The following is a 13,498-nucleotide window of genomic DNA, read 5'->3' on the forward strand; positions in this document are numbered from 1 at the left end:
CAGCTTTGGAATTACAACAATATACTTAAAAAAAAATGCATATGCACTTCAATATACAGAAATGGCTTGAATATATAGAACTATGGTAAAACTGGTGAAGATAAAAAAACTTTATTGCAATATCATATGTTTATATGCATAGTGCAATTACTAAACACATAATGAACTATAAAAATGTGTATAGTTCACCCAATAATAATAATAATGAAGGTAGGCACTTCGAAATGGAACAGAACACTGTTGCCTTTACTTAAGAACACTTACTATATACAAGTGCAATCCTCTTGCAACCAGTCCTTGGGCTATGGTCTACAGCTTTTTACATGGCAGTAGGTCAACCACTCACCACAACAGTCTATGATACTAAAACTGGCTGAGCAGAACACATTATATTGAATACTCTAGAGTAGACAATAGAATATTGGATTTGGCTTTGTAACTAGACAAATCGTTTTATCCATTATTATAACCTCTCTGCAAAGACTGTCTTGTGGCCATGTACAGTTCTGGATACCTGTGACTTCTCTGTACTTGTAGGGTAAAGGTGTCTGTATATCACTTTCTTTACGACATCCAGAAAAAGACACGTTGTGATGATGATGATAACAGCAAACCATGCAGATCCACTGGAAAGCAGCTGTACAAATACAAAGTACATGTCCTGTGTATGCAAAAATGGCCTGTATGGGGAGAAAAGTCTTATTACCATTTCAGCACTTAAATATAACTAGGAAATGCAGCTGTCGCAGCAAAACATAAGCTGTATTTACACGTTATACATGTTAAGGAAAACCCACTTATACTACATACCAAAATGTTGACGACACACCAACATAGGGTGTTAGCTATGCCCACAAAGGCCTAAACCTCTATGGAATGGTTCCTGCTCCCCAAATTTGGTCTTCAAAGCTCCCTTACTGTCCAGTTTCTTAGCATAAGCTTTAAAAGTTAATTTAAATTATCCATCTGCACTCAAGCACATGCATCCTTAAAACCTAGCCCGTTAGGGTACCTGGAGTATTGAGTTTGGGAAACCTTAGCCTCAAATAGCGCAAATGATTGTGGAGGAAACATGGTCTTCTCCAGCTATTAAGAGGGGTTTGGTGCAGACAGGTCATTATGGTTTTGCAGAGTTGTAAAAGAATGTGATGTCATTTTGTAAAGCAACATTATTATATATTGTTTTGTATATTTAAGTGTTGTTCATTGCTGTGTGGCCCTCACTCATAAAAAAAAAAGTGGTGGTTTTAATGCTGTGGACATTGCAATACTTCCACATTTGCACAGTGAGCCTCCAGAAAACATGGCATCTTCCAAAATGTTAGGGAAGGCATGTAGATTAAAGTGACCAGCAAACTATTCAGTGCATACACAAGCCACTTTTTATTCACTGTGCTTCGGGGTTAGGGAGGTATTTGAAAACATTGAAATTTGGGAATGCCCACAAACTATAATGGAATACAGCCAAAAATACATGTATTTCTTTACAGCAGCAATTACAAATTATACTATCACCGACAACCTACTTACTACGGCAGTTAAAATACAGGGTAATGTATGGTGAGAATCATTACATTAAGTTACAGATATGTTCTTACCAGATGATTCCACCATAAAACAGTGAAAATATAAAATAAAATGCAATGGAACCCCAGGTAACAAAGTGATTTATCCATGTCCAGAACTGTGTTTCAAGAGCCATCTGAAAACAAATAAATTACATTTTTACTGTTTTATAACAAATGCAAGGTTTCCGAATATATAAAATTAGATATATAAAATTGCAGAACAGATTAGTTAGAGAACAAACATGAATGCAGATTTGTTAAATGGATAAATAGCAAACCAAATTTTTATATATATATTATGATAGTGTCTGTGTGTAACCGAAACAATGAGTTAATCTGCATATTTCTGCTTTCAAAGCTTTTGCTTCGAGTGGGCTTAGAGATAGTCTATAGATGATTACATGTGACAGTTAAGGGGCATAAACACGGGGCGATTATCACCCCATTCTTAAGCAATCTGAATAGATCACTTAAAAATGGAGCACTGATCACTCAGTGTGTATAGCCCCGGCAAAGACTATCCGCTAGATTACAGGTCCCTTAGCAACCCCTAAATATCAACTATTTGAATGAAATTTGAACACTTTTTTACACCAAAAAGGAAGATTTTGAGAGGGTCGGACCAACATTTTTTAAACTTTATTTTGCCATTAAGGACCACCCTAATATTTTATTATATATATGTACAGTGACGGAACTCCAGGAGGCAATGGAGTCATTTGCCGCCGGGCTCCTGGCTAGAAGGGGGCGCTGACTCCATTGTACTCCCCATTGCTGCTGTAAATGAGCCAGGGGGAGACACACACGGCTCGTTTATAGCAGCCCAGTGCGCACTGCGCACACGTCTCTCCTCCTGTCTGGCTGCATCTACATTATTACAGCGGCGTCCCAATGCTCCAGTGCATACAACCAGGGAGGCTGCTGGGGGGGCATTCCCTGTCCTCCTAAAGTCTATATACAGCAGCAGAACCTGTTACACGCGGAGGAGAGGGGGGTTAATGTCAGCTGAAGCAGCATCACCTCACACACGTGTGGTGGGAGTGGGTGTTCGATATATCTGCGTCCTCCCCTGCCCCACAGAAGCCAGATGTGACGGAGGGGAAGGATACCTTTCTTCCCCTGGTTTTTTCTTGTTCCCTCCTCCCTGTCAGCTGAGCCCACCTGCGTGCACGCTCCAGTCTGGTCCCCTGCGCGGCTTTCACTCCAGCCATGTCAGCCTGCAAACCAAATGCAGCAGCATGGAAGTCAGAGATCGGGAAGAGGCCGAGTCCTGCAGAAGAAGCAGCTGTATGTGCGCACATACAGTAGCACAACACACCCACGTAGGTCCCTGCTATCCCCACAGGGTAAGAGGGAAGGGGCAGCAGTGGCAGCCTTTGCACTTAAGTGGTACAGGGCCAGGTCCTGCCTATATATGTGGGGGATGAAGGATCCGTGGCTGTGGAGAGTGGGACTGGCTGCACTCTGCAGGGACAGGAAGAACTACAGCTGAGGGCAGGAAGCAGTCAGAAGTTACAGCAGCTGCTGCTCTCTATTTACTTTACAATCGGAGCCACCACCAGCTGCTGTAGCAGTGAGATACAGTATGAGAGTTTGGCTGCATGCTGCACCGCAGGGGAGAAAGCTGCTCTCATTCAAGTAAAGCCACATAGGAACAGCAGTAGAGGACCAAACAAAAGAAATCAACAAGTGATTTTGCTACCAAGGGTGAGCATTTAAGGTGCTGGGGGTTTATTAAGTGTGGACTTTGAAGGTGCTGATTGAGGGGGGTTAGTGAAAAATGGACATTAAAGGTGGTGGGGGGATAGTGAAGGGTTGATGTTGGAAGGGGAGTGCTCTAAATGTAACTGTATATGGGTTATTGGGAGGAAGTGCTGTGAAATGGAGATTGAAAGTGATGGTGAAGTGCTGTGGGGAATGGGATGCGGTAATGCTGTGGGGTGGTCATTGATGGGGCTGGAGAGAATGAGAATGACAGTAAAGGAGAGGGGAGAACTGTGTTGTTGACAGATATGGGAGTATAGAATTCTCTGAGATGGACTGGGGGGGGGGGGGGTGGAGGTTAAGTGAGCGGGGGAGTGAGTGAAGAGGATAGTTACAGTGAGGGATGAGTAAAGCGCCATATTCACTAGCTGACACTGGCCACGGCCGATACAGTTAACCATATCAGCCACTGCCTAGGGCTGCCTATATTGTGAGTACATACTGAATGATATCGCTAGGGCCTGCTAAACATGCAGGTCATTTGGCTATATACTGTAGCCAAATAGACCTGGATGTCAAGAAGGCATCAATGGTTGTTATACAACAAAGTTTATTGTATTAAGCGTACACACTAGACAATATTTTGAACTTTCTCAGAAGCCCCTTGCCTAGTGTATATGTGGCTTTAGTGAAAGAAGAATGAGTTCTTCAGGGTGGGGTCAAAGAGTGCACTGAGGTGGCTAGTGAGAGGTGTTAGGGGGCACCAACATTCATCTTGCCTCCGGGCGTCTCGGACGGACTTCCGCCACTGTATATGTAAATCATAGGAGCTCTGCACTCAACCAATTAATTAAGAATAATAAACAGTGGAGATTTAGTTTATGTATTGATCAATGCATTTAAGGCTGCAGTCCCCTTCACGGGACCACACTTTTCTGCAGGTCTTAAGGCCCCCATACACTAGCCGATTTTGGTCAGATTTCAGCCAGATCAGTCGGATCTGGCCGAAATCGGACCAAAATCGGCTAGTTTTGATGTCCCCTCAGATCCGATGCGCGGTCCCGTGCGCATCGGATCTGCGCCGGGTGGTCGGACCTGCTGCACGTCCGACCACCCGACTTGGGACCTAGTGGGGCGGCGAGGCGGTAGAGGGAGCAGGGGGGGCTGGGGACGCTGCGGGGGACACAGGCGGCATAGAGCCGGGCAGGGGGAGCCGGTGGGAGCTGTCAGTATTGAATAAAAAAAGCCCATACAATGAATGGGCGGCCTGTGATTGGCTGAGCGCTCTCTCAGCCAGTCAGCAATTGGCTGAGAGAGCGCTCAGCCAATCACAGGCTGCCCATTCATTGTATAGGCTTTTTTTTCTAGCACTGACAGCTCCCGGCTCTATGCTGCCTGTGTCCCCCGCAGCGTCCGCAGTGTCCCCTGCTCCCACCAGCAGCCCTGCTCTGTAGCGCCCCCCCCCTGCTCCCCGGGTTTTTTACATGTGATAAATCGAGACGATTTATCACATGTAAAAAATGGCACATCAAGTGCCAATCTAATCAAGCTCCCCCGGGGAGCAGCCGGGGAAGCTCAGGGGGAAGTCGGGGGCGACTTGTCCTAAGGACAAGTCGCCCTAGTGTATGGGGGCCTTTACACTATTGCTCAAAATTATTACTATAACCATAGCTATCACATTAGTGTTACATTCCAGGCATGCTATCTGGTCTAAAGCTCACAGCAGACTATGCTTTTATAAGTGAAGCAATTACAAACACACCTGTTCAAAGCATACATATATACACACACAAATATATACACACATACATGTACATATTATATTAATCTGTAATGTTTACTATGTAGAAATTGGGAGATGAGTAGAGTGGTCATATTTGCATGTTACATATGATAACTGTGGTTATAAAAATAACTGTATAAATACATTTTTATATGCATACAGTGCAATTTTACCACCAAACATGAACAGGCATGACTTAGCTAAGGATATTGTACATATCAATCCAGTGGTACTACTAACATAGTGTAATGTGGAAGTGTGGAAAAACGTCATCAGTCCTACGGGGGTATTCAATATGTGAAATATCGGTAGTAGCCTATTCAATGCTGGATCTGCTGTCGTTAATGATGATTGGGGCAGTACGGATGGTGTAATGGTTAGCATTACTGCCTCACAGCGCTGAGGTCATGGGCTCGATCTCCACCATGGCTCTAACTGTGCAGAGTTTGTATATTCTCCACGTACTTGCGTGGGTTTCCTCCGGGTACTCCGGTTTCCTCCCACAATCCATAAATATACTAGTAGGCTAATTGGCTCCCAACAAAAAATTAACCCTAGAATGTCTGTGTGTGTGTGTACATGTGGTAGGGAATATAGATTGTAAGCTCCACTGGGGCAGGGACTGATGTGAATGTTCAACTATACTCTGTACAGCGCTGCGGAATATGTGTCCGCTATATAACAAACTGTCAATAAAGAAATAAGGCAGTTTAAAAAAGTCCGATCTTTTGTTGGAAATGGCCGTGGATTGGAGAATTCAAGGCCTTTTTCGCCGATTTCAGCGGAATTAGTGTGGGAAACCGGTGAAAAGAGACAGGATTCCGACTGTCGAGATGTTCCAACGGTCGGAATCCAGGATTGAATACTCCCCCCTAAAGTCCTACCATTGGTCCAATCTATACAACATCAGCATCTTACACAAAGTGCAGTAGACTAAAGAAAATCACTAAACTTCCTTTAGTGCAGAACAAGTCTACAAATGATCAGACGAGTCGCATATTATTATAAAGAAAATATCAATATGCAGATAGCATCAGCTGTCAGTCAGATGTTCCATGAGGAATTTTAGGGAGTTATTTGAGGTCATCATGAACTGAAGTGAACGCCACAAATAAAATAATGATGTCTTGGATTGTTTTTCATACCATTGTGCTAATCAGAAGCTACTGCATTCCAAGTAGAACAGCATATGCCAGAATATTCAAGAAAACAATAATAACCTACCTTCAATGTAACTGTTAAAACCATTACAGTAAACACCAGGGTTCCAAATGTCCAGTTCCCAAACATCTAGAATAAAAGGCATGATAAAGTATTACATTATTAACACAGAAGCATATGTGTGCAAAAATAAACATCTGCAGAGAGTATACATCAGTTCTTAAATACTTCTGAACAGCCTACGCAGGTTCTGTGGGATTATGTAACTATGTAGTTAATGTTTCTTTTGCCATCTGCCACTATTCCTGGTCTCTGCAGCAGATCATTGAACAATTCTAACGGGTTATAAAGGTTTCAAGAGATAAGTAAAGTTATGACTGGGTATGACCACCGATATACACAACTCGTGTCATGGGAAATTATAAACTGTCCTTTGTCCTGCAGATTCTTTCCATACACAAATATATATCTACTGCGTTCTGCACTTCAGTCCTTACATCGACGACCAATATCTTACTGAAAGTTATAGATCATACCACTACAAACATATTAATGTACACCAACATGTTTCTTCTCTTGTCTCAAAGTATTTTCCTACTCAACTGAAGCCTAACATATATGCCTCTAAAGCTGTGTACACACGGAGCAATATGATCGCTGGCAATATATAGCTCAGCAATCACATTGCTCAGTGTTCAATTTTCATCAGCGACCAGAGATGGTCGCTGATGAAAATGACATTGCCGGGAGAAAAGGTAGGGGAAGTCGGCTCCTCCGACCAGTGACCATTAGGGGGCTGAAAACTGGAGCGAGCACCCGGCGATTAATCGTCGGTGCACACTCCAATCGCTGGCAATATGGTCACTCAGCGACCATATTGCCAGCAATTCTTTGCCCGTGTGTGCGCACCTTTATCAATATGCATTTAGTGCTCCCATTCCCAGCTCAGTACTTGTGCTGTACAAGCTTCTCAGAGGAGTTCCTTCCTTTCATTCAGTTATATATATATATATATATATATATCAAAAAAAAAAATTCCTATCTGAATCCAGTGTTGAACACGGAACCTAGGTCTGTGCGTGTCCCTGCGCAAAAAACCTGGGTAGAATTTGCTAGTAGAAAAGAGGTATTACTATTTCTCTTTATCCCAAAAAGGTCATCCATATATATGTGCACGATGGGTCACACCACAATCATTACAAAGAGCGCTAACTACTAACATGACAGTCAGCAGTGACGTGGGAAACTGTGGTTAGTAACACTGTTACCACTAGACAACACTGCTACTGTCCCGGGATACTCTTACCAGTTGCCTGTTAGGCTTCAATATCTGATGGCATGCACAGCATGGAAATGAGGAGAAAGAAAAGTAGAGCAAAGAAATAAAGCAAGAGTACAGCACAGAGATGAACATATGACAAAGGGAGGGTCACTATTTGCAATACGTAGAACAAACCAATGTGAGTAGAATCCAACTCGCACGTTAAAGCAAGGATTCAAATATCAGGCATAATAATTTTCATTATTAACTTTTCTGGAAGGGACAAATTTGAGTAAGCGGAGCCCACCCCCCACACCATACCTGGTCCTGGTAATGATACATTTATTTGCAAGTGGTAATACACAAGTTGTAATGAGGGGTATTCAACATTAATATCTTTCATATTATGAGATTACCCATTACATCACTAAGTCAGATCACACTAGGAATTTTGTATACACCTTCCCTTATGTGACTGGGCTGAGACCCCTTTCAGAACGGTGGACCAACCAGACTTCTTGCCGGAGGGGTGAATTCACTGCCGAGCTGACCAGCTCTTCCTATGTTAAACAGGTGCCAGGTTGTGTGCAAGCCTGCTCTCTATCGAAAAATATATAGTATTTAAGGTGTGCTTCTAACTTCGGCTGGTTATGGGATTGTCAGTCCCCAAAAAATGTGAAACAAGAAGGGTAACCAGCACTGGCTTAATTTCTCTATGAAGCTGGGAGACCTTTCCTAGAGAACTGACCTACCCTTGACACCAATTACTCAGGAAGATTACAAAATAACAGCATATACTGGATACGGGACTTAACACCTCTACCTGGTCATCCTACATACCATCATTATACGGGATTGGACCAGCAGCATTCTACACCCAGGTATACCGGGACTACCAACCAAAATTCATCTGCTACTATCATTTCTCTTTTTGGAAACCGGCCACCTGGTAATATATCGCTGCTTATAATAGAGACTCGCCTCCCAGTTAACTTATCCTGGATATAGGAGTATCAGAATAGTGTCACAAGGGTCAACATTGCTCTTATACTCACCCATTACCCATATTTTTTTCATATGGATATTTTTTAATATGTATGTTTTTTTATTGTCTTATTACATTTTATTGTTTGAAAGAAACCGTCATTTTGCTTCAAATTATTTGAGAAACTAAACCAGTGCTGGTTACCCTTCTTGTCTGCTCTCTATCGGATATTAGATAGCAGAGCTTAATATTGTGGAGTGTGCATCAGCACTGTATTTCTTTCTTTGTGCAACTACAAAGCTACCTGGCTTATTTCAACTGGGTGCTTTCCCACTTCAGAATGGGCCTAATTCATACCTGGACAAATTTGTTCTCAAAATGGGAAAAACCATGTGCACTGCAGGTGGGGCAGATGTAACATGTGCAGAAAATGTTACATTTGTGAGAGTTATTTTGTTTCTGTGCAGGGTAAATAATGGCTGCTTTTTTTTACACTCATTTAGATTTAGTTTGAACACACCCCACCAAAATCTATCTCTGTCTGCATGTTACATCTGCCCCGCGTGCAGTGCACATGTTTTTGCCCATGTTGAGAACAAATTTGTCCTGAATTCAGAACTGAATTAGCCCAATATCCCAGTTTCTGCGTGATCAGATGCAAAAACCCGGTATAATTGTGGCAGTGTGATAGGGGTATTAAGGTGTCACTATAGAAGATGGCACTAACAGGCTCTTGATATTTAGCCAGGCAGACAACAAAGCCCATTACATTTAGCAAACCTCTGCCACACAGGGACTTCATTTTCCCAAGTATTAATGGGAAATATTTCAAATATTTCACAGAAATGTTGAATTTCATATATAGAATTCTGAGTATAAATAGGGACACATCCCCTGTAAAGATAGCATACTAAAAAGATGGAAAAAGATTTCAACAGATGCAGAAAATGCAAGAGCTGGTACATGCAGTGTTTCCTACTTCATCCATGCAGTGCATATTTCTAGTGGCTATATAGGGGAGGTATGCAATACCGGATCATGGCTGTCGATCCCTCCCGACAGCCGTGATCCAGGCCCGTTTACGTTTTGCCTGACAGCAAATCGGCAAAAAGGGGGTGTTGCCGCGTAAACGGTCATGGATTGTTAAACTGCGGCCAAAATTGCGACAATCCACAGCCATTATTGGCAGAACGGGCCCGACAGCTTCTAAAGTTGGGCTTGTTCTGCCGTAAATACTCTTCAATGCTGTTGTTAAAGACCGCATTGAATAGGGACCCGCCGTTATTTCCCCCCATAGGGAATAGCGGCGGAACATTGCATACCACCCATAATCTTTACTAGATTTACATAGCTAGCCTTCAGGATATAATAAGTAACTTGCAGTATGAAGTGTTACTAGATCTTCCAGCAAAGTATAACATAACAAACATATAAGCTTAAAAACACCCTTAGATAACTCAAAGGTGAATATCGTTATATGCAGCAATAACAGCTTATAATTTGAGCCCAAAAGTGTATTTTGTAGAATGAAAAATTAACTCTGCCAGAACTACCAATGCTAATCAATAATTCATGTATGTTAAAACCTGGACGTATACAATGATGTATCTAAATCCGAAGGTGGGGACTTAAAATTTCTGGATAAAGAACATTAAACTTCAAGTTATACAAAGTAAACGTATGTAGTTTAATATAGAAATAAATAAGCAGAAGTTACCAATATTAACTACGGTAAATGTTAATAGCAAATACATTGGGCAGTATTCAATGATAAATTACGCGATGTGCAGCGAATCCTGTTTAGAATTCGCTGCACATTCACAGGGTTTTGGAGGATTGGAGCATTTGCTGCCAGAGGATACAGAGTATTTAACCACTACATTAAGCAGCTTCCTGCAAAAAATATAGTGAAATACAGAGCGTTTGTCTCTGAAGGCTGACTTTACCTTAAAAACATAATTATTACTCTAGGCACACTTGCACGTGCATGTTTTAATATGTTTTAATATGTACCTTCCTTCCCATGTATGTATAATTGTGTTTTACCTTTCGCTTGTTTTAGTATTAAACTAATAAAAGTTCGATTTTAGGACGTCAGTTCATTCTTTGGTGGACCATATCGCGACAAATCTTTTTCTTTCCCTCCTTGTGTAACATATGATATTTGTCAATGGTAGCACACCCCTGATTAGTACATAGTACAACGGTCTCACATTTATAAACAGGGGGCCAATCCTGTATGTACTCAGTGTCTTCATTAAAACAGTCTTGTGCGATTGTACCCACCCATCCTGCATTTGCTGCCAGCCCTCCTTCTCACCCTATTCAATGCTGCAGGGGCTCTCTGCCCCTGACAGCGAATTTTAACCAAGAGTGTATTCAATGCTAGGATGGAGAACGTCTTTCAGCATGATTTTCGCCATGATTCACAGTTTTGCATTCAACATCTTTTTATGGTGAACTGGAAAGTGATCTTTTAAAATACACTCTTGGCGAGTCCCAGTGAAAACCCCATTGAAATTCACCAGCGAATTGCAGCGAGCATGAAACGGAGAACTGGCCGGCATTCACTGTTCGCTTTCGACGAACAGTGAACATTGAATACGGTGAATCGGGAGCATTGAATACTGCCCATTATGTGGCTTCAGAAATATAACAATGGACAATACATACAGTGGTTTATTCAAGCTTGTGTATTACTCTGAAACTATGGTAAGGCTCCCAAGGGTATGGGGGACAGAATACATACCTGGCCATTTCCAAGAAGAGATGTATCTTCACCCATCAAAAAGTATGACCCGAAAAAGAAGATGAAGGCATGAGCAAAGCCCAGAAGGGTCCAGTAAAGAAATGGCTTAAAACCAAGTAACGCGTTTTTGCTAATGTCTCTGTGGAAATGCATAAAATTTTGGAGAGAACAAAATCAATTTTCAAAGTCACAAATATTGCTTAATGACATTGAAATGTTATAATGAGCTTAATAACATCTCAATGTTTACAGAGGTGCTTGAGTACATATTACAAATGATTTCCTTATACAGCGACTATTAAAAGCAACCATCCTACATGTGCTAGTTATTTCAGTGGAATGCTAACCTTTTTACCCCTTTGGCTTATTAAGCTGATCAGAACAAGTCAGAAATGTTTTGCTTATTATTGTCTTACTTTAGGACAAATTCAATTAGATGCAACATTGTGGTAATGTAACGCAATTGCTTGTTTGCATGGCTTTCACAGCTTTTCTGCCACAAAAACAAACAAACAAACAAAAAAAAAACCAGGCTCTTTGCAGGTATGCGCATTACCGCAATTCACATTCAATTTGAAACTTAGCAAAAACAGATTTATCGCAAAAAATTGTTTCTGGAAATGAAAAAGTGAAAAATGTGTGCCTATTTCCCTACAAAAAAGCTAAATTAGCACCAGATAACAGTAATTGGGTTACAAGGTATGGAGAGGTGTATACCACACGACCATAAAAACTGTGATTGAGCTGCAGTTCTGCCATTATTACAGCTCTCATTTGACCGCTGTATCCGGTAATGAGTTAAGGTGCTCACACACTAGAAAGATCTGCGATCGTAAGATGTGCGCATAAATTAGCCTTGAAATCTTTTTTTCTGTCCTAGACAAAAGATTTCAGGCAAGGGCACAGCTTTACCAAAGATTTTTCTTAAGATCACGTGTGCGTTCCTATGGATCTTTTGTTAAATCTTCTGATCTTTTGTGCAGCACGTAAGATCAGAAGATTCAGCTAAAGATCCACGAGAGTGCGCATCGGACCAAAATTGGCCGATTTTCGACCGATTATCGGTAAACATCGGATGAAATATCGGCCGATTTATCGGAAATCGGCCCAAAAATCGTTCTAGTGTGTGGGCACCTTTACTGTAGTGATTTCATCCATTCTTCTGCATTGCCGCGGTCTCGGGTATTAAGCCGCTCCATTGCCACTACAGCTCTCCCTAAAAGTCATTGAGCTGCCTGCTGTTTACAAGCATTTCACAGTCCTTGTACAACAATTGACAATGGTCACTACATCGGTCTATGTGGAGCCTCAAATCAAGCGTCCCAGTTGCTATCTTGGAGGCTGGAGCCTGCACAACAATCTACAGGTATTTTCTCTAATTCTGCCCATTTGTATACCCTACCAGGAAACTGCTGGACATTAACCCCTTCCCGACATTGCCTTTTAAGGTAATTTTTTTTTTTTTTTCCTCCTTGTGTTCAAATAAGCGTAACTTTTTTAATTTTCCGGCTATATAGACACATGAGGGCTTTTTTTTTGCGGGACAAGTTGTACTTTCTAATGGTACCATTTACTATACCGTATAATATTCTGGGGAATCAGGAAATAATTCAATGTGGGGTAAAAAAAAAAAAAAAACGCAATTCCACAATTTTGCGCTGGTTACGGTTTTTTTGGAGTTCATAGTTCGTTTAAAATGATGGGTTATCTTTATTCTATGGGTCGTTACGATTCCGGTGATACCAAACTTATATAGTTTTCGTTACATTTTACCACTAAAAAAAAAAATAGAAAATGTTACGGTTTTTCGAATTTGCGTCGCGTCGCCATGTTCTGCGGCTTATAACTTTTTTATTTTTCCACCTACGGACCTGGGTGAGGGCTCATTTTTTGCGGGCTGAAGTGTACTTTTTAATTAATACCATTATGGGATATGGGCGACTTTCTGATCTCTTTTAGCTATTTTTTTTTGGGTAGGCGATGCGACCAAAAAGCGTAGTTTTGGCGTTGGGGATTATTTTCCGTTTACGCCTTTAACCGTGCGGGATAACTAATGTTATATTTTAATAGATCGGACTTTTAGGAACGCGGCGATACCAAATATGTTTATTTTTTTTATTATTTATTTATTTTTATTTGGGAAATGGGGAAAGGGGGGTGATTTGAACTTTTAATATTTTATTATTTTTTTTTTATTTTTAAACTTTATTTTTTTTTTTTTTTTACTTTTACTACAAGGCCCCCTAGTGTACTTGACCACTAGGGGGCGCGATCGCCTGTACTAGGT

The 13,498-nt window shown here is 41.3% G+C and overlaps 1 protein-coding gene across 6 annotated transcripts in view; it reads right to left on the reverse strand.

Annotated features, from left to right (window-relative positions):
- Positions 1–13,498, reverse strand: part of ATP11B (ATPase phospholipid transporting 11B (putative)) — a 110,306-nt gene that overhangs the window by 18,451 nt on the left and 78,357 nt on the right. For all 6 annotated transcript variants that reach the window (XM_083177656.1, XM_083177654.1, XM_083177653.1 and 3 more), the window contains exons 25-28: positions 11,212–11,350; positions 6,280–6,345; positions 1,599–1,702; positions 515–680 (exon numbers count right to left, since the gene is read on the reverse strand). In XM_083177656.1, coding sequence (XP_083033782.1) covers positions 515–680; positions 1,599–1,702; positions 6,280–6,345; positions 11,212–11,350 — 475 coding nt within the window. The remainder of the gene's footprint in view (positions 1–514; positions 681–1,598; positions 1,703–6,279; positions 6,346–11,211; positions 11,351–13,498) is intronic.

The sequence above is a fragment of the Crinia signifera genome, chromosome 3 (assembly GCF_055691185.1).
Source record: "Crinia signifera chromosome 3, ASM5569118v1, whole genome shotgun sequence".
Lineage (NCBI taxonomy): Eukaryota > Metazoa > Chordata > Amphibia > Anura > Myobatrachidae > Crinia > Crinia signifera.